The sequence below is a fragment of the Ostrinia furnacalis genome, unplaced genomic scaffold, assembly GCF_004193835.3.
Source record: "Ostrinia furnacalis isolate ACB-3 unplaced genomic scaffold, ASM419383v2 OfSCF0710, whole genome shotgun sequence".
Taxonomy (NCBI): domain Eukaryota; kingdom Metazoa; phylum Arthropoda; class Insecta; order Lepidoptera; family Crambidae; genus Ostrinia; species Ostrinia furnacalis.
Window position 1 is genome coordinate 3,280,136 of NW_021130949.1, and position 26,810 is coordinate 3,306,945.

Genomic DNA, 26,810 nt, shown 5'->3' on the forward strand with positions numbered 1-26,810 from the left:
TTTACTTCATGTATTAAACATCAGATCCGTTCAAAGAACACTCAATAGTTATGGGAGATGCGATTGCGTTATTGGAAATAAGTGATTTTTTGCTAATCTTACAAACAATTCAGATTCCAGTTCCATTTCTTATTCAACATATATTAATATATTTACTGTACCTACTTTTAGGAATATTATATGCTGTAATTAAATTTTCTTACTGAGCTTTGTTTGAATCTCCATTAGCACTATAACTTCTGCTCTCAAAGTTCTGCTTATGTTTTGTGGTTAACTACTACCTAATTGTAACAATTGTTATTGTTTAGCTATTTACCTAATAAATTGTGTATTAAACAGGTACTCATGTCATATTAAACTCTCTACTCGTCAACAACGTCACGGTAATACTATACATAGTATTACCTAACATAACATAGGTATTTAATACTAAAGGTTATTATGACTTGATTCCTATTTTGCAATTACGAATACTACTTACTTCTGAACTAAATACGCCATTTCTTTCAATACAAAATATTTAAATCATTTTGCGTTCGTTGATGTCTTTTGAACTAAAATATACAAATTTTAAAAATTTCATAATTATCTCCTCTAATTATGAGTTGCTTGCTAAACAAAAACAGATACTAATGCTAATGCATTCCTTGTTATTTATAGGAGACTGAATACTTTGATGAAACTACCGAGTATTTGCAATACCACATTAAAGCAAACGTGATTATTGAAGATAATCGAGCGCGCGAGTACGACATACGAGACGAATGGTCTACATTATCTTCGTTTTGCATGCGGATGCTGCAGTTTTAGATCAAACCCACATGTTCCTACACACACTGTGACTAAACACAACAACGAGCTTGCTCTGAGGAAAAACACTGTTGTGATTAAAATATTTGCATGAAGTTATCAAGGATTTAATTTTTAGTACTTATTTACCTTAAGTTATGTTGTTGTTAATGATGTTGCTCTGGGCATGGCAATAGTCTCTTAAAATAGAAATAATGTATTTCAACAATATCTGGTTTATACATATTTTTTGGCTACTTTGTTTCACCGAATGTGCGTGTTCAAAGCTAAAATCTGTAAATAGTTATTCTTTTTCCTCAAGAAGTTCGACCTGTAGGTACATAACAAAACAAGAAATGAAAGATATCTAGAAAAAATAAATCTGCTAATATGAATTCTAGCGAAGTTTGTTATCGATGAGGTCAGCAGTCGGCTATCGGAGGTCGAGTTGGCGGCCGCCCGCTTGCCAGTGCTTCGCTTGACCCCGGCTATACTCTCGCGATACCGAGTTTCTTACCTCAACCAAAAATCCTTCTTAAACTTGAAACTACTCGTGTAGAGGAAGCTTGTGTAGCGCAATATTTTCCTGTTAATATGAAGACCCTTGTGATATTACTCTTCGCATTCTGCTACGTGCATTGTGAGTATTTAAAAGCAATTATTTTGTTATTATTACTTGCAATAAGAAAACTTGTTTACAATTCTTGCCGGTTGACGATGCTACAGAATCGCAATCGGTCGTAAAAATTATAACCGTTTAGAAGCATGTGTTTACGCGAGATATTTATGGCAACTCTGTTTTTTTATTTGAAGCGGGGAAATCGTAGTATTTAACTGTTACTTAACATCTACTAAACCGCACATCTAACTGCACTTATGTCAGAGGAGTAATGGCAGTGGAATGCCTATTATGTTGATAGAATGATGACCGGTAATGACCGTCACAAAATTTGTTTGAACGATGTCATTAGCCATGATTTCCACCACGTGAAAATTTAATGGATACTTAGGACATACAGAAGTAATATTGTTGTATAAATATTATTATCTCAACTACTTTAAAGTTATTATTTTCTATCTTGCGTAAAATTAATACTCTTTATTACAGGTCGAAAAACATATCCACCTATCGACAAAAATGCGAATTTGGCCTTCATCAACATGGAAGGCGGTGGTGGTACCAGACCCGGGAGCCAACCTCAAACTTTGCCTGCCAGGGCACCTTCGCCACCTGCTTCTCCACCAGCCAAGGCGCCTGTTGCGCCAGTCAACCTCCCAGTGACGGCTAAGCCAGCAGTCGTTCCAACTCCGAAGCCAGTATCACCCACACCAGCGGTACCCAAGCCCGCTGCGCCGTCATCACCAAAAGTGGTCCCTCAGACCCCCAACCAAATCAAACCCGTGCCAGTCAACCCTGCCCCCGTTTCCAACCCCGTCTCGACCCCTGGACCTGGCAGCGTGAAGCAGCTGGTCAACTTCTACGACAGTCAGGGCAAGGGCAGCCCCATCAGGCCATACAGCTACAGCCAAGCTGTGAAACAAGGCTGATTTATTTAAGGTATCCCTGACTATGGTGATTACTGACCGACAGGACTAAAGTGGTGTTATGAAATTAGAAAGCTCTTTTCCTTGACAATATTTTGCTAAAAGTAAAGTTGTGATAAATCAATGAAGTTTGTTTTTCATTTCTCCAAATCCCTGCTTTAACTAAAGTGTCAACATTCATGTTGTGTTTAATAGCTTACCCTTACACGGCTAATTACGTAAAGATAATCAGAATAATGAGTTGACATAAGTTGTATTAGAAAAGGAGTCAACGACCGCCACATCAGCCGGATACATCTAGAAACGGCTTAAAAGGCGCATTAAGACGTAAACAATTGCAGCGAAGCCTATTTCCAGCCAGTGAAAGTGTAGTACGTACAAGCCGAGCACATTGGATCGGCGCGGGCGCACCGCTGCGGATGTGGTCGCGTTTCTTGTAGGGCTGCATGCGGATTATTTGAATGAATTAACAATATGACTCATGAAATTGGATTATCAGGTTAGATTATTGACAATGAGCAAAGTTATGTGCGAGCTCGAGATTGATTTATTCTGGAAAATGAAAATTTAAATTACACTTAATAGTTTTTCATCTATTTTCAGTCTGTAATATTCCATTTAATATGTACTGTTTATGGCATACACATGGCGTAAACTTTATGCTATCAAATAAGTACAAAAATATAAAAAAATGAAATGATGTAAAATTAAAACTTTTCTGGGAACAAATACTGATAATGATCATCAAGTCAAGATCTAACTAAACCCACAGACATAATACCTAACAAATATACCATATGTTTGAGAGCAAAATATACCTACCATAATTTTACTAAAATACATCCATAAGTTTACTAAAATACAATTGTATTGCTACATGTTTTCCAATAGGCGTTCAGTGACGATTTGTCAGTTCAGAGCAGACTCCTTTGAACTCGACATCGTTATAGTGTAGCCAAAGGTAGTAACACAATTATTGCTCAGTTCTGATTTAAGGCGTCTTACTTATGTAGAAATATTTATTGCATTAGGTAACGTAATTATCATAATTCCAGAAACTGACAGTGTTGTTAACTTTACATATTACCAATTAGCATAATGCGGATTATTTGAATGAATTAACAATATGACTCATGAAATTGGATTATCAGGTTAGATTTTTGACAATGAGCGAAGTTGTGTGCGAGCTCGAGATTAATTTATTCTGGAAAATGAAAATTATTAATAGTTTTCACTCTTTTCACTCTGCAATATTCCATTTATGTACTGTTTATGCTATCATCATGAACTAAGTACAAAAATAGAAAATAAAATACTTTAAATGATGTAAAATTGTAACTTTTCTGGAATTAAATACTGATCATGATCATCAAGTTATGATCTAACCAAACCCACAGATCCTTTTTATATAATAGTACCTAACAAATATACCATATGTTTGAGAACAAAATATACCATAATTTTACTAAAATACATCCTTAGTTTACTAAAATACATTTACATTGCTACATATTTTCCAATAGGCGTTCCGTGACGATTTGTCAGTTCAGAGCAGACTCCTTTGAACTCGACATCGTTATAGTGTAGCCAAAGGTAGTAATACAATTATTGCTCAGTTCTGATTTAAGGCGTCTTATGTAGAAATATTTATTGCATTAGGTAACTTAATTATTATAATTCCAGAAATTGACAGTGTTGTTAACTTTACATATTAATATTAGCATAAATTACAGTCATATTTACATGTCAACTTGTCATAACTTTTAAGCTTCAACATTATTGATTCGAGCTAGCATGACAAGGCTAATTAACTGAATAATTGCAATCAATTCGTTTGTCTGCAATTTATATACGTATTGTTAACTGTTAGTTGCAGAATTACTAAAAATAAATTGTATGGTGTCAGGTTTTTGATATGGCGAGTAGAAAATAGGAGTTAACAAGAGTTTATGTGATGACCTATTGTTGATCGATGTAATTGTCTTGTTAATTTGCAGGCAGATTTTTGTACTAAGCTCATACATGCATAAAGTTTACTCCGGTAGTATTTAATCTTTGCGTAATAAAACGTCGTCCTTTAACTTACGCACGCGTTCTGAAAGGTAAAATCTTACGTGAAAATTAATTCAAAGGAGTTAAAAATCCAGTTGCTTTTTTATTCTAAAGAGACAATAAATATGTTCAACTTTAATTTCATTAAATGAAAGACATCTCTGATCTCACAATCTTCAAAAACAATCTTGTAGGAATACATACTTATAACCAAAGTATGAAGTATAGGTACCTATTACAGCGTTAGTTATTACAAGCATAAGTAGGTACCACAGATAGGGCTTCGCTCGAAATGTGCTACTTTCACTTTCGGTCTGAATCATGCCAGTTACGTGCGCAGGACTTTATTGTTATGGCTGGCGAAGTGGCGACACATTGCGTAACAGACGTTCCTCGCTAACAAGCATAAGGCTAATGACTCATCCACCAGGCCCAAATATTAGACATATTAGGAATCTAATAAAAGTTTCGCCGTCGTTATTGAAAAAGAAAGCGCTCAGAAATGCAGTTAAATACAGAGGAGGCGCCGGCATAGCTAGATTTATTAGCGGACTTCGGTATTTATACCGCATCGGTGATGCAATGTAGGCGGGACTGTTGGTTCAGCCTTTCTTTATAGCATAGCAATTTCGACCATTATCGAGATAAATATGTTGATATGACTGTTATTATCGTTAAGCAGTAACATGGTAGTTATAATCGAAAACATGGCCTGCCATCATATTACTGCGCTCGATGTAATACAGAGAGAAATATTTAAAAAATGTGAGATTCATGCTAGAAGAATGAAAATGCATGACTATCTGAGATCATAGACGAAAGTAAACATCAAAGGTATCCCCTTATTTGGTATGCAGATTGTATGAAGATAAATGATTAGTATTGGTCCTCTACTGTTCGTTTTCCTAGCAAATCATTTGCATTACTTTCACAGTTTTCTAAACACTTCAGGCATTACAAGCAGATTAAAATATTAGCCTAAGTATCCACTATTTAGAATTATTCGTCAATCAATTAAAGAACATTTACATGGACATTTGAAATACAAGTGTGTAAGAGCCCTTAACATGCGGTATACTTTTTGCCAGTATTTATTAGGTTGTTAAAAGCGAAAAATGCAAGCCAATTAATGTTCATCAGTAATTAATCAAAGCCTATTACTACGAAGGTAGTTATTTAAATCAATGTACCTAGTGATTTACAAGAACAAAAGTATTATTTCAAGAGAGTCGCTTATTAGCAGATTCTCACCGGCCAGCAGAGTACGTAATATTTGTATTTAGATCAGCTTTCTCAGGTGGCGCTGCCAAAACATCACTTTCGTAACAATTAGCGCCACCCGAACGAACTCTCGTTGGTGGCTCGACGAGAACTGTAGCGGTTCTCAATCTTTCGTACATAAGTCTCTACAATAGTAGGTACTAACTAAAACTGTTGTGGACATTACTGATATGACCGCAAGGGAAGAATAGAATGCAATAGGTAAGCTATTCTAGTTTCCTTCTACAACTGCAACATTAATCGATATACTTTATTGATTAACATACTAAACAGAAATATACGCTTACCTAGAAGCAATATAAAAAGAAAAATGCCTTTCCACAAGTAACTCGAAGCAATAGAAAAATGCCTTTCCATAAGTAACTCAATTTCTAAATGAAGGTTATATTTTTGACAATCAAAAGGCAAGTGTATGGTTTTAGAGCTCTTCCAAAGCTGAATCTACGGTTTGACAAGCACTGTTTCCACAAATTAGTTGTATTCATCCAAGCAACAATGCAGAGCAGTTCACACAACTTCACATTCGCGTGCATTACGTACAAACAATGGATCACTCCGCCATAGCAGCGACTCATCTACACACAATCGCAGAGATCATTTTGCCACTCCATACATGCATTCTTGGGCGGGCGAAAGCAATACATTTCGTATGTGAAAATGCATTTCATGGAATAGAATCACCGATTATCCAAGTGAAATTCAAGATGAGGCAAGCTTTACCTAACTTTGACAATGCTTGAGAATAACTATTAAAATATTTGCACAATAAAATCATATTAAATATAAAAAAACATTCTCAGTACATAATAATATCTCACGGTNATTCTCAGTACATAATAATATCTTACGGTTGATAAATGATACTATTACCATAACTTATTATGGTTGTAAATGGTGAAAATGAAAGTTTCTTTGAGTATGAATGAATGTTAGGCATAATAAAAAGTGTCGTGAAGTGCCCGGTGTCGCAATGGTAAAAAGTATAGCGGTCTTACGCAATAACTTGAAATGTTTTGCACTTTAAATTGAGAATATCTTATTTAACGTTTATTAGGACTTAATCATTAGGTACTAGATGACAGTTTATAGTTTCGTTTTATGTGGTTTAATTTAAGGAGAGTTTGTACAATCGTTAAATAGACACAAATGCAGATAGATAGTTCAGGATTTCCTATCGTTCCTCAAAAGCTCTAACTTTCTTTAGCTCTTACTGCTGTTGGGGTTCTCGTAACAAACAGTAAATGTAGTTTTCAATTATCGAGGCAATAGTGCTTTAGTTGAATTATAAATCGAATATTTATTAAGGTTTAAAATAGTAGTTCAAGCCAAAAACTGAAATAAGCAGTGAAATTAAAATTAATTAGACAATGACAGCCAATTAGTCAGAAATAGAAACGATTTGTTTGTAAGAACAAGATAAAATGGATGGCAGAAGATTAGTAGTAACTTTCGGTGTTTAATTAGAAGAAAAATGTTTACGCAAACCGTCCAAGACGTCGACATCTTTGCCAACTCCTTGGAGTATTTTATTTTATTTTTCTTTTTCTTTATTAAGAAAATAAACAGCATGAGTTGATACATGTGATTTTGTAATTAAATTAAGAATGTTTTTCTCTACTAACCATAAATAAGTAGTTTAAGTAGATACTTACTAACATTAAATGAAATTTGAAATTGGCAATGTGAGCGCTTTGGGTCTATGTGTAAGCTCACTTGCATTTTAATTAAATAAATAAAGTAATCTGACAACGAAGAGAGGCAAGGCACGTCACAAGGAGAACAAACTATATTGCTGGGAAAGAAAGGTTATCAATTGACGATCAAATTAAGTTCAAGTATAATAAGAGACCGCCCATGGAAGTTATCGGTCTATTAGGGCATTGAAAATGGTGTTCTCTAGTCTGCAATTTAAGCCATAAGTAATGTCCGTCCCTGAGATAACCTGGTTTAGAATTTCAGTTTCATTCAGCCCTGGTCTTTCAGACTTTAGTGATGACGTTTCGCGTAAAAATAACTCATCTACCTACTTACCTAGTATTTAACTAGGGTGTTTCCTATTGAGTTCGTCATTCATGCTGACCAGGTTTCGGTTATGAAATGCGTACTGCCCCATTCCTCGCGCGTCCGCGTTGAATCACCGGCCCATTCTAGCCCCGCGCGCTTGCATAAGACAATATTTTGGACGGGGGTCAATGCCAGCCGCAATTCGGATCGTAAGTGAACTGAACCTGAGTGAAAGGGCTGCCTCTTGAATGTTTTGAGGTGAACATAAATCTAAAAAACAGTTTTACTTTATTAAATATGCAAGAAATGTGATCAGTTCAGTAGGAGATATGAAGTTGTAAATGAATGAATAAGCACTGTTATAAATAAATAAATAAATAAATAAATGAATAAATAAATAAATAATCTTTGGACAATTTCACACAGCGCCAGCTAGCCCCAAAGTAAGCAACTTAATGCTTGTGTTATGGGTGCTAGCTTAACGGATATACTACTTATATACTTTTTTTTTTAAATACATAAATATTATACATAGTCACACCCAGACCCATAAGTGTGTTTCTGTCACAGACATGTCCAAGGAAGGAAGAAAAACTTTATTGCATTAATGAAGACACGCGTCCACTTTTTCCCACGTTAAAAAATAAATGCACTGCAAAAGCAGAAATCCTTTTCAATGGTAATACATATTTTGCAAGATTTTTGTCAGCCCTAGAGTGGACAGAACTGCTGATTCGCAGTTCCGGGAGGGTGGCATTTGTCATGCAGCTGTTAAGCAAGCCCGACAGACGGCGTCTTGCACGCCGCGGCGGTGACGTCAATGGAAAAGAAATGGCACTGCGCATATTATCCTTTAAGCCTATTACGTTATTGGTGTCGTAAGAATTAAGCTTAAGGATGAGTGAAAATGTAAATGAGCTTTATGAATAAGGATGGATCTCCTGGGCATATCCGGCTCCAGATAATACTGAAGATAAAGTAAATATAGCTTAACATTTTGTTAAATTTGTTTATACCATTGTTTGTTATCCCTAATAAAATAAAATTAACTAGGTATTTTCAGAATCTTTAACAATAACTAAGTTACAGTAAATAATTAGGTATTATGACAGTAGTTGGCAAATCTTTCGTGTAAAATGGTAAAGAAATTGACACACTGATAAAAATACTTAAGTTAGAGTACTAATAAATACTATAATACATTATCATAAACCTAACAGAACCGACGAGTAGGTATTACAACCAGCTTAGTGTTGAATCTAAATTATAAGTACGAATACAATAAAGTACTTTCACTTGCATCCAATACATCGTCACATTTGCAATAATAATTATAATACTCCATAATGCTACGGGTATTATGTAAATTCGTAGTGACTACGGTGACTAACTGACACAAATTCTGTGTTCCGTTTAAGAAAGTGACACGCCTTTGTTATGCAAAACGGATACTATTGGCAGTACAAAATTCTTTGTTTGTCCTGCATTGTAAGTATTGTATGTAGCATATACGCTGTGGCGAGCCACATGTCGATTGATTGGCTTACCTACACTTACAATGCTACTGGAAATTTCGGGCACAAAGTACCTATTAGGAGAAAAGCTTTAATGAATTTCTAGAGTTCATTTATTAATAGAATATTAACAATAACTGGAAGATAAACAAACATCTTTCTTGACTAGAAAATCTAGTCGCGGGTTCAGATAGTTTAGGTTAAAGGTTGAAAATACCGAAGTGTACTTTTAGTTAAAATGATCTATTTTAATTGAAATGGAACGCGAAGGTTTAAGAATTTATGTGTCCTTTTAGTTTTGTAAAATTGAAAAGAAACTTGCCTACTAATATTTTTTCAATTTAATTATTCGTTTACTAATATCTAATGGAAGTAAATAGGTCCGTACAATTAGGCCACCGATATGATTCAACATTAATGTGTCTAATTACAAAACATGGCAGACATTATACATATTACAGTGTAGTAGACATATGTAACAAGTTACATGTCTGTCGTATTATTACGACAATAATAAATTGGGCGTGCGATAAACAATGCGGGTTTAGTGAAATTTTAGAAAATGTTAATTGAATTTATTTGCTAATAATGCTAATTGGTAAAACAAAGGCTTTTGTAATAATACGAATACACTGAATTGGTGTTACCTTTTTTGATGTATGATGCATGTACTTTTTTATGCGTAACAAGGCAGGTATTTGACCGAAATCGCACCTGGTGTTAAGTGAGATGCAGTCTAGGATGGTACATAAAATATCTGCCCTGTAAGTGCCTATTCACTCTCGCCTTGAAATTAAGGAGTGTAGTCCCGAATTCGGGTGTTTCAAGTCTTATAGTAACATCATAAAATCTATAAATTAAGGATTCTCCTATAAATATTTTAATTCAGTTATGATAATGAAATGTAAACACAAATCTAAATAAAATAAATATTTATAGCTTATACCTCGTTAAAAGATGCATGAATTATGATTACTGAACCGATGGTTAAATTAACTAAAATTATTCAATTTAATTATATTAATAATATGTAGGCACCATGCAATACTTAGGTAAGTATCCCTATTTGATTTCTATAAGGCAATATCAAAATCAACCAGTTTGTAAATAATACAAACTATAAATTCAGTTTCTGCAGAGAAAGATGGAGAAACTACCGGCTCAGAAAGTGCTTATTCACTTCTGTCTTTAAGAAAGTTGTAAGTTGGTATGCAATAATTTCTTTCTTGACTGTAACATCGATTATGTTACATTTGACAAACCACATATTGATCCGCGCTGAGACCCGTTTGACACAATTATATGTAACTAGTTAGGAACACGGTTTTCTCTTGATACTGAGTATTCGTTAATAAGTAACGTTGTGTAACTTTCTTTAAATAAAATTATTGTATTGTTTGAAGGCGAATGCAACGATGTCTCATTCCTAAGTCATGATGAGGGGTCACTGGGTTCGACACAACATGTTTTGCATATCAGAGAACAAGCCAAAAGCCATCTCATGCTTTTTTTTGTGAATGTTTAGTGAATATGCGGATCTTTTTAGGTGGTGAGTACTTATAACCAATACTATGACTATGCAGCGAATATCCCTGATAATCCCTGTTTCTCTATAAAGGAGTCCCACATAAATTGCCCCTTCTCTTCTCTACAGCATTAGTATGCATAATGCAGTTTCCCCGCTAACGTAGGTACATAAACATGTTATGCAACATCGACATTTAAATATTTGCTGAAATATTTAGAGTGCAGTCACTTTAACCTTACCTACATAAGAGATGTTTGTTAAAAATAACAAAAGAAACAGCAAATGATGAATGAAGCATTGCATAACCCAACCACAAAATGATGGCAGTGTCGCCGCTAACAGCGCATCACACTTAACTCGGATCAGTCATGCGCTCGCGCCGCACACGTCAGATGAAAGTATTACTTACCAAATTCGTGCACCTTGCGAACACAATGGGCAATTTATTCGATTTCACTCTTTTCACAATTTCATATTTATTTGGGTGCCCACCTTGCCGCGGACTGGCGTAGAGCCGAGTTTATGCTACTTATAAACGCCTAATTGGCAATACGTCATTACAAATAACATTAAAAAACAAATGTATTGCATGACAAATGCACAAATAATTTGGATCGGTCTAAACGGTATTTATAATAAACAAGGAGTTGGCTAATTTATTAAAAATTTTAAGGCTGGGTTGCACCATCTTACTTTGACTGTAACAAACGTCAAAAATCTGTCAAACTCCATACAAAAACCACCGGTTATGGTTACGGTCAAAGTTTGGTGGTGCAACTCAGCCTAACAGTACGTTTAAACCATGCTTCTACGAGTATAAGATGAAAACGAGGAAAATTTTGAAGGAAAATTCTCAATTTTCGAACGTTTGTGTAATATTTCAGTACCAACATTAACGAAAATAAATTCTGCTTAATTTATAAACATCATAAAACACATTAGATAATAGCTGAAGCAATTAATATCTAAGAACTTAATAAAGTTCTAAATAGGATTTAAACAGTCACAAAGATGTTAATTTATAATAAGGCATAATTCCAAAACCATAAATTACAAAGATCCAATTTCTATTAAATTGTAACCACAAACAATGAAAGTCCATTACGTATCTGAAAGTCTGTCGGAACATAATGCGCCCAAAGTTTAAACTATCACTATATTTAATTAATTCAAATGTCGTAAAGAGGCATGAAGCTACGAACAAAGATTAAGCAGACGGATGATTTAGTTACTATTTTGGAACAGATAAAAGAACATCCCAACTAATATTATAAATGCGAAAGTAACTCTGTCTGTCTGTCTGTTACGCTTATCCCGCTTAAACCTCGCAACCGATTTTGATGAAATTTGGCATAGAGATAGTTTGAGTCCCGGGAAAGAACATAGGATAGTTTTTATCCCGGTTTTTGAAACAGGGACGCGCGCGATAAAGTTTTTCTGTGACAGACAAAATTCCACGCGGGCGAAGCCGCGGGCGGAAAGCTAGTTTTATCATAATTTCAATCTATTTTATGAGCTCTCCCTTATTATAAAGAATTTACTTTGAGTTTTTTTCGCTTTCGGTTGAATCTGAGATTGAAATTTCACGCTTTGTGCTTTGCATTGGCTTCTGAGATAATACCTATAATGTAGAGTCTAGATTCTAGGCTCTAGTACTTTTACTGCAGGTGACTATAATTTATTACATTGTTAGACTTGGAAAGGCTATTTTATTTAGTTTACGTGTTCGATGCTTTTATCTATAACTGGTGAGGTTAACTTCAACGCAGCAATTAAAAATACGATTAAAGCTAATTAATCGGAACTAATAAATATAATAATGTTCACGTTTTATACATACTTACAACTAGCGGCCACCTGCGACTTCGTACGCGTTGATCCCGTTTTACCCCCATACCACCTCTAATGGGTTTTGTAAAATCCTTTCTTAGCGGATGCCTAGAAGCGGAGTCAGTCAGTCAGTCAGTCACTTTTGAGTTACGAGTATATATTTAGATAGAGACCGCCCGCGACTTCATACGCGTGGATCCCGTTTTACCCCCTTAGGGGTGGAGTTTCATAAAATCCTTTCTTAGCGGATGCCTACGAAATTTCAGCCCGATCCGTCCAGTGGTTTGGGCTGTGCGTTGATAGATCACTATGTCAGCCAGTCAGTCAGTTAGTCACCTTTGAGTTATATATTTAGATTTAATAACGATTAAACTACTTATTGATCGGAACTTAGAATGTATGAATAATAATTTAACATATCAAATGAAATTGAAGTCGGATTACGCTAGGAAACACGAAATATTGACACATAAAGAAGAACCAAAAAAACTTTTTGAAGAGTTTTTGAAGTATATTACTATAGTCTCTATTGACACTGAAACCTGAAATCGTACAAAAATATTGGGCGGAAAATAACACGTGTTCATGGAGTATATAGAACGCTGCTACGAGATCTCGTAGTCGTAGCGCTCGTAGCGGAAACTGAGGAAAGGATCAACCTATAATGAATAATGACAACACAATCCTGAGTTATTTTTAATATTTAGTACCTTTAGGAGTAATTTCACCAACATTACTCGTACCTATATCAAATAACCTTGAAAGGGATGAGTCCTGAAAATATGAAAATTAGTAATAATGATGGCCTAAATGTACCTACAAAATAGACAACCTAAATCGTGACCATTATGGCTCTAGATCGTAATAAAATTACCTTTTAAATATAATTTTCAATTAACCGAATGGTTACCAACTTTACGAGCAAACTGGCAGGTGAACTTGGCGTGCGCGTCATTCATAAATCCATATGAGGTACACAGGCTCACCCGAGAAAAACATTGGGTAACAAAAAAGGTGACAGCCCACGCGCATTCTTAGCTCATCATAACGTCATCAAAGGATTTCAAAATCCGAATCCTCTTGTCGATCCGGGATAGAGGCGGCGGCGGTGCCGGCAGAACTTTCACGCGTATAAAACGGTGCGGGCGCCGCGGGCGCGGCCAGTGCGCTCGACGTATACGAACCACGGCGCACGGGCATGCGCGCGGACCACGTGAAAACGAAAGTGACAGGTGATCGAACCAGACTGTGACTTGTGATTGTGAACTCTGGAGCAGTGCTCGAAGCTGTGATATCCCGTGACTGTTGCTGGACCTGAAAACGCCTGTGAAGGTACAAGGCTTGTGTGCTTGTGGTTGGATTACTGGACGCTGTTGTGCTGTGACACCTGCTACGAGGTCCCAGCGACCCTTAAACTCGTATTTGTAAGGGAAATTACACAGTCGGATATTTTATTCAGAGTAGTAATCAAAAGTTTCATTTTAATAGGTCTACTTATCAATCTACTAAACTAGAGCTAAACATGAGAGTATTAGCATGAGCATAGCTACACTACATTAAAACTTCTATGAAATTAATATGCAATGTATAGCTTATGATTTTTAAATATGAACGCTTGAGCAGGATGCTATGCTACTGATAGATTGTAGATAATAATGATGTATCACATACATAATTAATGACACTATTTGACATTAATTTTATTATGATAACGGATGTGAAATACAACATAAATAACAACTACCCAAAGTATTTTAAATGGGTCTTTTGTATGTATAATTAAATATGTTTCTTATTTTCCAAAAAATATTTTAAGTAAAGATGTTTATATTACTTTTGATACCCTATCTATAGGCTTTGCTTAGTTCAGAACTGTAACGTCGTAAAAAAATCACCTATTTCCCGGCAACTAGATAATTATAATATGCATAATATAACCATCAATTATAGTAACGAAATGTAATGTACTTATAAATATACCTCAATCATGATTACTGTCCAGCTGTAGAAAGTTGCATAATTTTACTTTCACTGGCGTACATCCGCCGAATTAATCTTTCGCATATCGCGTACATTTGAAATACTCATTTACATGCACGTATTTTTTTATTACACGCGGCTGACGATTTTTAATACAAAGTAATTAATGTTGCCTAGAAATCTGCACTTTATTGAGATGGTAATAAGAGTTAGAACATCTCTACAAACGACATGTGGTGTAGCCGGTGTGGAAAGTGGGCCACGCGTCACAGAGCTCGCATTTTATAGGTGTATGAGGGGTTTCTCGTTTACGCTAATATGTGAAATGGTAGTAAATAGGTTGTAATAAAGTCAACCGGTCGGATAAATATCTTAGCGTCTCCTTCTTTAGGTCTTATGCGCGCTTAAAGTACCAGCACTCAGAAAATGGTTAGAAGAACTTCTAACTGCTTCAAAGTTCTCAAGTACAGTGAAAACTTACTGTTCCTATCAAACTTATCACAAGTTTCTATTGTCATAAAAAACCCTTATATTAATACATTTCTTTTAAAATAAGATATGTATGTTACCTATCTGGTAACTTTAACTAAAAACAATCCAACATTCATTATGATCGCTTTTCAAAGCAAATTTTCTGTCCAAAAATGTATTTTTTTAATAAAAACAAACGTTCAGTAAGTTAATTGCTGCTATGTACATTGTATAGATGTTATTAGACAAAAAATAAAGAAATCGATATTTGTAATTCGAATAAAAACTACTAGTTTGTTCAGTGTTATCGCAAGAAAGTGTTTTATTGCGAGAAAAATAGTCGATATAAGTTAGTTGATCGACAATGTACTCAGTAATCCATCATTTATCGTCACTGATTCGTGACAAATGTCGCTCGATTCTTGTCACAAATCGACTCAATATGAGTTTAAGATTAAGATGAGAGAGAGCCACTTATGTTCATTCGAGTATAAATGTTGACTGAAAGTTTACATTGGTAGCCTTAATTTCATTCGGTGAATAAAAAATTTTATTATTATTATTATTATTATTATTCAACTTCAAGATCTAGTTTTTAGAACTTCTAACACGGTGTCCTAAAGTTGGATTCCTTACTTCATCAATTATTAATGTTAAACCTTGTTTCATGCGTTGGATGATTTTAGTCCCAGTTACAAAAACATAGGCCTTTGGATAACTGCAATGTGCAAATTGGCTTAAAAGCATACAGTGGCTTATCACCATTTCACACCAGGGTTTTAAGAGCTTACACGATAAGGTGAATTGCAAAATTCTTTTTTAAACAATTTAACGATTGTAATGTTGATACTCGGGTATAAGTAGTTAACGGTTTCACTGACGAAAATAATTGTATTGGCATCTTTGCTCATGTACTCCTTACCTCGAAATTAAACGAATATTTATACTTAACGCCTGCAATGCCTGAACGCAATTAAATTATTTTTTACCTTTACCATCTGAAACGTAACCTTACACTTTGATTGCAAGAATAATGACGTGTTAAAATGAGTTTGAGATGGGACTAAGATCTCCCGGTATATCAGGTGAACATTGACTGAAACCTTTCTGGATTTGAACAAAGACCCTTGTAAAGGATACGCTCGATGAGACCGTGAAGTAATATTTCTAGAGATAGAAATAAGAAACATTATTAGAAACAGACGGCAAAAGGAGAGCTTCTCTAAAAGTCTAGAAAAGAAAAGTTATTAGGTAATGGGTAACAATTACGGTCAGAAGTGTTACGTCCTTGTATTTAAAACATTGCAAAAAATTCAGGACAGTGGGTAACCCGCGATTGCAAAACCGTAAGAATGCCATGTTTATTTTTTAGCTGTTTTTGTTACTCTTTGCGTTTATCTCTGCGGATATGGTAATTGCGAACTTGCGTTCTGCACCGAAGTAGGTAAACTGTTGCAAAATCCGTCCACACACAGTAGGACTTCCCATTGTATTGTTCAGATGTGGGTTTTGTAACGTGTGTTACGGTGCTCGGTCATCGCCAGAGATTGTCTTCAGACTTGGGTAATACGCGTTGCAAAAGGACATTTACTTAGGGTGAACCAGCTCTAAAATACTGATGCGAGCTTTTTTAACTAATGAAATATTTTAACTACGTATACTTAAAATAAACTTCAATAAAGGCTTTAGAACGTTTAAAAAATATAAGTTGAATTCCCCTACTTTTTCAGTACGATGATAATAAAAAATTGATAAAAAATATCGCTATTTAATTTAATTTAAAGTGTCATCTAGGTAATCGGCGTATAAAATATTCGCGTAATAAATTTTGCATATTTAAATAATATTATAGATCTAATATAAAAGATGTGAGCGCTCGTAAACACGTTGATATTATCATAAACACTTAGAACACTTTCGTTAACGCGGTAGGAAATGAATGCTTCTTACAACTTATCAATAATTGTCACTTTCTCTCTCAGTGTGTAAGTCCCATGTTTACCGGTTAATTCTTGAATGTAACGGAAACACACTGGAGAAAGCGTTAATGGGCTACCAGTTTTTAATTTCCGTCAAGATGGCTAAAAACTGGAGAACGCTCAAAAGAAAACAAACATCTCATAAAATTTGCGCGAATCGCAAGTTGATATAACTTAATTGGTTATGTGCTGAAAATGAGCGATAGAGTTAATTTAATTATTAAGTTAGTTAACACTGAACAAGTTTATTCAGGTTTACATGAAAGGCTCGTATAGTAGAGTCAATCACATTTCTTGTTATTCGTCTGTAATTAACATATTTTTTTGATAGTTTACATCACGCAGTTAATTAAAAAGTAATTGGATTTTAGGTCTCATTTTAGAGACATTTTGCATTGAAAATTGAAATTCATCAATGTAGTTATTGGTGGCCAATTTTCTCGTGTAAATTAATCAAATGTCATACTTAGTAGCAAGGTATAAAGTTATTCGCATGACTTGTGAAGCTAGATCGTTTTCCCTTAATCGATTGCGTGGAGCGAGTATCAGATGAGATGTAAGCGAGCTCAACGGCTCGAGTCGCAGGTTGGAAAGCGAGTCAGTGTGTCAGTTCTCAGTCCCAGGCGCTCCTCACCCCACACTCTATCTCAATGTACTTGAGAAAGTACTTAATTGTTAAAAAGGTTAAAGTGCATGCAAAGAAGTAAGGTACATACAAATAGCCCGTCAAATCAAAACTGTAAGAAAGCTGCCGCACCTAAAGTTTACTAACTACATTTCAATTCACGTGTACTTTGATGCATCAAAATCCCATAAATAGTCGTCTCAATACTGAAAGAACAAACACACAATTCCCCATGATTTATTTTGACAAAGCACTGTTTATAAAAAGTTAATGAACATTTAATCTTACATGCCTGTTTCATCCAATCTAACTTGTCAGCGGGCACACTTTTGAGGCCACAATAAATTATCTGCGAACTATCACTGCTCGTTTGTTTGAAAGATGTTAAACGTTTTTATCGCATCTACCGATTATATTGTTGCGAGTACTGAAGCGGTATTATTCGATGTCCGATTGTCTGACCCGAATAGATTGTATTGTGCGTGTCGAAAGCTATGCGCGGAAAATGATGACTCATTATGTAAACACAGAAAAGGTGGACATTATTGGAATTCCTTTTAGGATGCGCTGCAATTTTCTCCATAACTAAAGCCTAATATAATTTTAGGCACATTTTTGTTTGCAACGTTGCAACTTGTGTAAAGTTACCATTTAAGACAAATGTATGTTTACTAAATGCTGTTTAAAGGTCACATTTAAAAGAAGATAAGATTGAAAAACGTGCATAGCAGATACAGTTCATCACACGTTGACGTGTTTTTTCGGGTCTCGATTCATTAAGAATCATATGATTTCCCCACAACGAACCGTGTTAAACATTGAAACATATTGCATCTAAATCTAATTTATTGGCTACGTTCGGAATTAATTTGAATCAGGCGCCGCGCACAAATTAATCAGCAGTGACATCTATTAGATCGAGATAGTGTTATAAATAAAACTGGGACAGTGATGTGGCCGATCAACCTGTTGTAAAAGTTGCGGGTCAAAAAACTAGATCTTCGAAGGAAGGGCGGGATCTATGCTGGGTGGAGCGGTTGTTAGCGCGGCCGGTTCTGTCGCATAAACATCGCTGCCTTAATTGCATTTGCGCGCCGAGCATGCAATGGGCACGGCGAAAAATATTGCACTTGCACTAAATGCACCAGATTTTATCCCCGCAACACTTTTATGGACATCTGAGGGTAATAATTTTAGTATTATCTCGAGAAAGTGCCGATTAAGTAGCATGCTACTCTGAATCCAGAAATAATAATTTTCGGGAAGTGGCAGATTGTTTTGACATTGTCGGTCGAGTTACACTTTTGGTAAAGATGCTCTTATTTGAGGAGGTTTTGGCAATGACGGCATGTCGTCATGTTCGGGTCATTGCAAGGAAATAAGGTGTCATCCCGTCCGTAGGTACCTACTCGATATTGCTGTGATGTCAGAATTGACACAATCACCCTGAATTACACAACTTCATTTAATTACCCGTGTAAAAGTGCATTTTTTACACACACACATTGTTAGCAAGAGTTGGATCGCATTTGCTTAAAATAAAAGGGGGATACTTCGTCATGGGGAGTGTCAAAGTGGGTCTTATTGAAAGTTTTTTTATGTATGTGCTGACGTAACGTGTTTTATTTTTACCGTCAGATGAAACTGACGAGGAATGCGGTTATGCGAACAGTGGTCAGCTACAGCTTTCCAACGATTGTTTTGATCGATTCGATGGCTCGCGGCGACGATTTAACGCTCGCTTCAAGCGATTCAAGCTCAGGCTATTACGGGCAAATTAATGGATATGCACATTATATCCCACAACATTTTCACGCCTCCTAATTTTTGGAAGCGCCCATCTTATTTTAATTGCGAGCAAAATAATAATTAAGTTTCGACAAATAACATCCATTCACTTTCAAATTGCTGCGAACAGTTATCAATTTCACCGCAAGTAACATTTGGCAAATTGTAAATGCGCGTAGTTAGTAAAAAATTCGATGGCAATAACTTTTCGAAAATACTGATCATAAACGTTCGCATTGAGATTTGTAGAGCATCTTCTTTGACATAAAAAACTAAGCTTTGCGAGTTCTTTTTATATCGTGTGTGCTGTAAAAACTGAGGTGACCCTATAACGGGGCCCATTTTGGGAAACATAAAATTATAACAGTTTGAAACACCTATATTGATTCAAGCCTGCTGTCCTAACTAGATTGTTAAAATTACACTTTTCTCAACTAGAAATCGAAGTCAGAACTTCCTATTAGCGACAATTCATGCATGTACCTATCACTGTAACTGATTTGATGTGTATTTTTATCTACTTGCATAGAAACAAGTTATTACAAATCGTGATAGATAACAAGTTCATTTCCATATGAGTAGCCCGCATGCGATAGAGCCCCCATGCTCCCGGGCGGCGGCGAGGAAACTCNAATGGCAATAACTTTTCGAAAATACTGATCATAAACGTTCGCATTGAGATTTGTAGAGCATCTTCTTTGACATAAAAAGCTAAGCTTTGCGAGTTCTTTTTATATCGTCGTGTGTGCTGTAAAACTGAGGTGACCCTAACATAACGGGGCCCATTTTGCGAAACATAAAATTATAACAGTATGAAATAAATATATTGTTCAAGCCAGCAATGTCCTAACTAGATTGTTAAAATTACACTTTTTTTCCACAAGTAATCGAAGTCAGAACATCCTATTAGCGACAGTTCAAGCATGTATCATTGTGTAACTGATTTGATATGTATTTTTATCTACTTGCATAGCAACAAGTAATTACAAATCGTGATAGATAACAAGTGCATTTCCATATGAGTAGCCCGCATGCGGTAGAGCCCCCATACTCCCGGGCGGCCGCGGGGAAACTCGCTAGATTTCACTTTTGCTGCACTCCTATCGGAGACACTAACTTGAAAGTTTCTCCCTTGACAGCTGGCAGATTTGCTCGCAATCTAATGGCATGCCGCAAATGGAACATAAACTTATATTTCATCTTTCACCCTCGCAACGTACCTCGAGTCTCGACAGACTGCAAATTGTGAAATGTTAATCTCATTATTATTCATGTGAAAGCAATGACTGACAGAAACTGTGCATGTAGTTTACATAATATCATTATATTCGCTTGCAGCTCGCTATTGTTTTATATCACAAAAGAAACGGAAAGTGCTAATTGGACAGTGAATATTGTGGGCATTCCTATATGCATTTTATGAATTATATTTAACGTTAAATTGGAGAAAGTAACTCAAATTATTGTGCCCCAATTATGTTGCGATGTTTAGAAGTTAAGGCAAATGTCTTCCACGCTCCGAGGTGAGGCGGATGTGGTTCAGAGATAAACGACAAGTTTAATTTAAGTTATGAGATAAGAACGCCTCGACTCTTGATAGCTTACTAGCACCCGGATTCGTGGTTTAAATTTACTGGCAAGCTTTTAAGCTTTACTCATTTTCAGACCATTGTTGTAATAATGTAGAGACACTAGCAGCATATAGATCGAATTCAAACGAGACACAATAATGATATGTGATGCATAATCTGTCACGCATAGAAATCTCTAATTAGATGCTTGCTACCGCTTGATAAAACGTATCTGCGTAGCCACTAATTTGTCTGATTAATTGTCGGATAGCTTAGATTAATATCGCTTAAATCTCGCGGATGGTAATTACATTGTATGGCAAGACCGCAGCTCAGTTGCTCTTGTTAGTTTTAAAAGACGCCGATGTTCTATCTAACATGTTGTCAAAATATGTGTATGGAACCAGTTAGACGATTAAAGGGCTCGCTCGCATCGATGTAGTGCATTATTTATTACGCCGTCGATTTCTCGCGGGCGGTCTTGAGATTTCACCACTTTCATCTCGTATTTACAAGTATGTACTGTACACGCCAGGTCTTCCATCCTTGGAACGTTTGTCATTTTTTGTGTTTGAACAAGTGCTTAGAAATACTTGTTCCTACTGTTTGCCTGAGTAGATTGGCCAGGAGGTAGGTATTTCTAAGCAATTGGAATTATTTATATAATTATTAAGTTATCCGTTACAGTCGTCTGTCTCCTTTACTGAAGAAATTTTGATATGGTGATAGTTTGCGTTTACAAAACTGATGGGAGTTTATAAAAGGCATATAATATTTTCCCATAAAAACTTAATTGACATTTGAATTGTAAATTGAGTTTTCATAGCGCTTTAATAGTTTTTAATGTATGTAAATATGTATAGCCAGATGAGAGATAACGAGCCTGTGATTATCTTCACCAATTTTTCGCTTTAATGAGCTCTAGTCTTTACATCGGTTGTAAGTGATGTTTAATTATACTTATCGTTAAACAGATCTCCTAACACCGCCCTATTATAGTAACAGAAACTAAAATTAGCTGCGGTAAAGCAAAATAGCTTTCACTTTCTACTGTTTCCGCCAGTCGCGCTACGGGAATGACTTATCGCGAAAATAGACCATTGTACGCCACCTCATTGTTCCAAGGACGATTTCACCACGACAATGTATGTATACGACATAGATAGCTTACTCGGTAATAGAATTATTATGTTTATGACATCATAAAAGGAAACAATGGCACAATAGTAATGTCTCACTCCTTATACGGAAGTCCTTACCGCGTAACAAAATGCAGGTGTAACGACCGGACGGTTGGTGGTTGCCAAATTTTTGGCTGATTAGGCTTTACTTATGAAGTGATTAACCTCAATAAGATTAATAGGTAATCGCTATAACTGAAGTAATAGTAGTTAGGAACGTTACTACGAAACGTCACTTCGTAGCAAACGACTACGAAGTAGTGCTACGAATCCGTATTAGATACACATAAAAGCCAATTAAGATGCTTCCAGACACTTAGACAACTTTTATGATTTGTATATTCTAGTTGTTGAATTTGTCATTTTATTCTTTAAATAATCAAGTAGTTAACAAAATAATCAAAATACATTGAGATTTATTTATGCTGATCTTAAAGTTAGAGTAGCTGAGAGAAAACCAAAATTTTAGTTCTGGCTGTCATGATTATTAACATTTTTATGTTTAAATATGGTTTTAACGTTAGTTAACGAAAGTTATATGTTATTATTCCAGCAGAGTAAGTATTTAAAATGATGTTAGATGAAAAACATGTGAAGTTAATTAATTTGAGTTGAGTTATGCGTAATTTTTTACCGTTTAAATTGAAAAATATCGTGATAGTTGTCGACGTGACATTGATCAAATGTTTTGTTGAATCTCGGTTCCGATCAAAGTAGTACGCGTGACTCATTCGTGAAAAATGTCCAAAACAGCGGACGCTGGTTTTCTTAGTGCCAATGAGCCGTATTGTTTTCCAGCATACTAATACAGGTATTTGGGTGAGGCGTGTCTCTGTAACCTCGATTTTACTAACTTTTGCTTTTATTTCTTTATGTTTTTATCTTGTGAAAATGTCAAAGATAACATTGAACTTCGTAAAAGGGAGACGCCCCTTAGGAAGGGTTGAGTTAAGGATACATTTTCCGTAGAAGTCACTTTTCAACATGTCGTAATATCTATTTGTGCGGGTGTTTTAGTAATGTAACTATGTTAGCAGTTAAGTGATAAGGACTGTGTAATAAAGTTTATCTTTTTGTTGCAGGTTTTCAAAATCCGAGTAACTTGCAAATATATGTCACCAAGATAACGTTTTGGTAAGTACACTATAGGAAGTTCATTTCTAAAACGATCCAAAGTAACGTATAGATTAAAGACTGTATGTGTGGAACATGTAACAGCGACAGATGAAAACTGAATCTTTGTACAAATACAAAATGAAAATCATAATTGAAGTAGATCTATCGCTGCTGCATGTCTTTTATGCCAATCAAGATGTAGTCAAAATACTGACCTTAATTTAATAATAATAAATTGACGAATAATTTAAAAAAATAAACATAAACGCAATTTAACGAGCCCAAATGATAGACTTTCCGTCATTAATTTAGAAAGGCTTGCACGTTATAATTTATCGCCTACCAATTAATTTTGGGCTGCTCTAAGATTTTCACTTATCATTATGCAATTTCAATTCTCATGTATCAAATTGTGCAATGTGAGCTCGTTAAAAGACGGAAACGAGCTATAGTTTGTGCTCACTCGATCATTCTCGGCGAAATGTATCGGCTTTCTCTGCGGTAATTACTCGCAGACGCTGCCGAAACTTGTGTTACGTAACTCCTGTAACAAGAGCATTTGGAGTATGTGGCGCGGGCGCAGCTTGCGAGTGAAAGTACTGAAGGGTCACGTTTGACCGGCCTCGCTGTTTTGTTTTTGAGTATCTAACAAAAATATAAGAACGTGACGAAATTACGATCCAAAACGCAGAATTTGGTGGTAATTTTTGATGTCTTAAAGTTGGGACTGCAGTCTTTCTAACTGTAACACGTGAGAATTCATCGTACCCCTTTATTCAAGGATGCTACTATACCTACTTTGATACCGTTTTAGCGCATTGTCGAAACTGTAATGTGCTAATAAATGCTGGCTTATAAGATTGAAATGGATTGTAATGTAATACGAACAATGTTTTGGAGCTTTCGTCAAACTGAATGCACCGTGCTCATGCCCGTAACGTAATCATGGGATGTTTCCAAAAAAGGCCCGACAGTTGCCATTGAACTTTGCTGGCCCTCATCGGAGTGAAAGCCATGATTGCCGCAGGCTGGTGATGATGGTAGAGTCGAGTCATCGTCCTTGAGTCGGCATCCGCTTTGTGAACCCGGACCAAGCGCTTTGGTTTCGAAACAATTGCGAGTAGAGTCACCATGACTTGTGACAGTTTTGAAGTCAAAATATTTATTTATTTATTTTATGGAAAACAAACAGCATATATGTATTATTAATAGATGAGGCGGTTAAGATCAAAAATGCCTTACATAGTTTTCACAAATAGCATATCAAGATACAATCCAAAACAATACTATTTAGCATGCATGCATGTATAAATTAAATTATTAATGATTGAGGTTCGATCTAAAAAGCACAACTTTTTATCGAGCATTAGTAATTAAATTATGATCCGTCTTGTAGAATAATACTTAGACTTGAATCCAATATCCAACATCCGATGATATGGTAATACTTTTTTTCCCAGATAAATACTTAGGTACCAATTCATATACTCGATATACGAGTACCGTCGTATTGGATACTCAATAATTTGTCTTAGGGCCATTTCAAATGTTAGTTTTAGTTCCCAAGATTCATTATGAACAACGTTGTCCCCGTAAAGCAAAAAGTAAGGTCACAATGTGAGGTCAGACCCCATCAATTATCCCGCGCTTGCGCAATATCGGGAGCGACGCCCTCGTCCTTGAGCCGTAACTTTCTCTTCCGTGCGTCCGCGCCGTCCTCGCGTATCTCACATTTTACGCTCCACGCCCGTGAAGATTTCATGCAATGATAAACCCATCACGCCGCCATTGAGTTTTTTTAGTAGCAGAGCTATTGACATAATTTCGGTTACACTTCTTTGAAATAGTCCGAGTAGCCTAAAAAGCGTGAGATAATTAGTTTCTGTATTTCTTGTTGCCGTGATAACATCAAAAGAAATAAAGCATGGCTTTACGTAGTTATTACACTTTTGTGATTTAAATCTAAACTTTCGACAACTTTATAACTTAATCAGAAACTAATGAGCATCGCTGGTGAATTCTTAAAATCTAGACTAACATGCAAATTATGGTCTAATAGCACGTGATCTTAATAACAAATGCACCCCAGAAGTGGACTAGCAACAAGCCGATAAGGACGACGGTTTTACCATCAAAGCTCATTGACCAAGTATGCGTCAATAAGTGGTACAGAGTTAACTGCTTGTATAATCGCAATGATCGGCAAATTGTCGCCGGGCATGCCTTTAACTGCATGCGCCCCGCGTAGATAGGCCGAGTTTACATGCTGCTCACCTAAACACGTAATTTTATGCTGCCGCGCATGCCAGCGATAGGTCACCGCATACATTAGTGCAAGCGACACAGAGACACACATCCGCTCAGCGCGATATGATATAACAATCTCATTCAGGAATATGCAGAATTTTCTTTTAAAAAACTTTCTCACGCAAAAATATGTCTCGTGACATATGAATTTTTAATACCTACATTATCAATCAACCTCAAAACGCTTAATTAAATGGCAAACAATCAACTAAGTCGCTGATTTGAGGTCACCTCTATCTTCATTCAGACTATATTGATAATTTATTCAAATCGCATCATCTATTGGATGTTTTCATTATCGTGAATGCAGTCTTCGCGTTAACGGCGTCGTAATTCGATAGCCTGCTGCGAGATACCAGTTTCAATATCTGTGAAAAGTGCGGGCTCTCTCTGCTGCCGGCTCGACGGGTTGGAAATGTCGGGAAACGCGTGGGTGTTGCCCGGCTACTAAGTTATTTTTGCTCATCGGGTCTTTTATCTTGCGGAGCTTCCGGATAGTTAATTTATTTATGTATTTCAAAATGATACTTTCAGTCAAGCGATATTGCACCTTAATGAAGCTTTATTGTTATTTGTTAAGCTCTGTGGACTAAAGATTAATATTTCATTATTTAAGTTAATAAACTTTTATGTTCTAATCAATGGGGTGATTTTCCCAGCGAATGCAAATAAGGCAATTTTCGTAGTAAACTAGGCCGGTTTCTACGGCACGCGGAAACGCCAGCGTAAGTTAGGGTGACATTTATATTTATATTGTGGTTTTACTTTTATTAGGTACTTTGATATTTATGCGTTATGAACTTCGGACTAATGTGAAGCCCCCTTACCTACCACAGTATCTATTTTGAATATCAAAGTAGGTAATAACTTTCGTACCCATAAAACATTTGAACTTATATCGCTCACACTTTCTGTTTATTGGTGCGACTAATATTGACCTACAGATTATATCTCAAATACAAACGTACTTGTTATTTTTGTTTTTGATATTCTAATATGGCGACCGCAAACGCACGTTTGCGCTACTCCTATTGTGGCTGGATAAGTTTATTGGGCCGAATAATTTATCAGTCCTATCGGATTACTAAGCTAGTGAAAATGTCTGTCGGTTTGTCACGCTCAGTTGCTGTTTATTTACGCTTGCTTTATTGGAACATAGAAAGCAGTAATAATATAAACCCATATGGGATTATTTTACTGTATAAGTATTCATTCACGCACGGCGATGTGGCATGAGTGGAGGTCTAGA

At 35.9% G+C, this 26,810-nt stretch overlaps 2 protein-coding genes across 4 annotated transcripts in view; both read left to right on the plus strand.

The window, feature by feature from the left end:
* Positions 1–1,187: 1,187 nt before the first annotated feature.
* Positions 1,188–2,428, plus strand: LOC114349878 (vegetative cell wall protein gp1). Its single transcript, XM_028300470.1, has 2 exons — positions 1,188–1,429; positions 1,898–2,428. Exons 1-2 carry the CDS (start codon positions 1,384–1,386, stop codon positions 2,335–2,337), a joined length of 486 nt encoding a protein of 161 aa, XP_028156271.1. The 5' UTR covers positions 1,188–1,383; the 3' UTR covers positions 2,338–2,428.
* Positions 2,429–13,710: 11,282 nt separating this feature from the next.
* Positions 13,711–26,810, plus strand: part of dyl (transmembrane protein dusky-like) — a 32,449-nt gene continuing 19,349 nt past the window's right edge. Inside the window, exons 1-2 of one of the 3 annotated variants that reach the window (XM_028300360.1) lie at positions 13,711–13,875; positions 23,221–23,272. The gene's annotated coding sequence lies outside the window, so the exon portion shown is untranslated. Of the gene's footprint in view, positions 13,876–13,920; positions 13,968–23,220; positions 23,273–26,810 lie in introns of those variants that run through there. The other 2 variants (XM_028300361.1, XM_028300362.1) reach the window with 2 other exon arrangements.

What these genes read in the sequence shown, in the direction of transcription:
- LOC114349878 (XM_028300470.1), top strand. Translation starts at nt 1,384, where the DNA reads ATGAAGACCCTTGTGATATTACTCTTCGCATTCTGCTACGTGCATT. An exon ending in CGCATTCTGCTACGTGCATT is followed by an intron (nt 1,430 to 1,897) that starts GTGAGTATTTAA and finishes TCTTTATTACAG; the next exon opens with GTCGAAAAACATATCCACCT.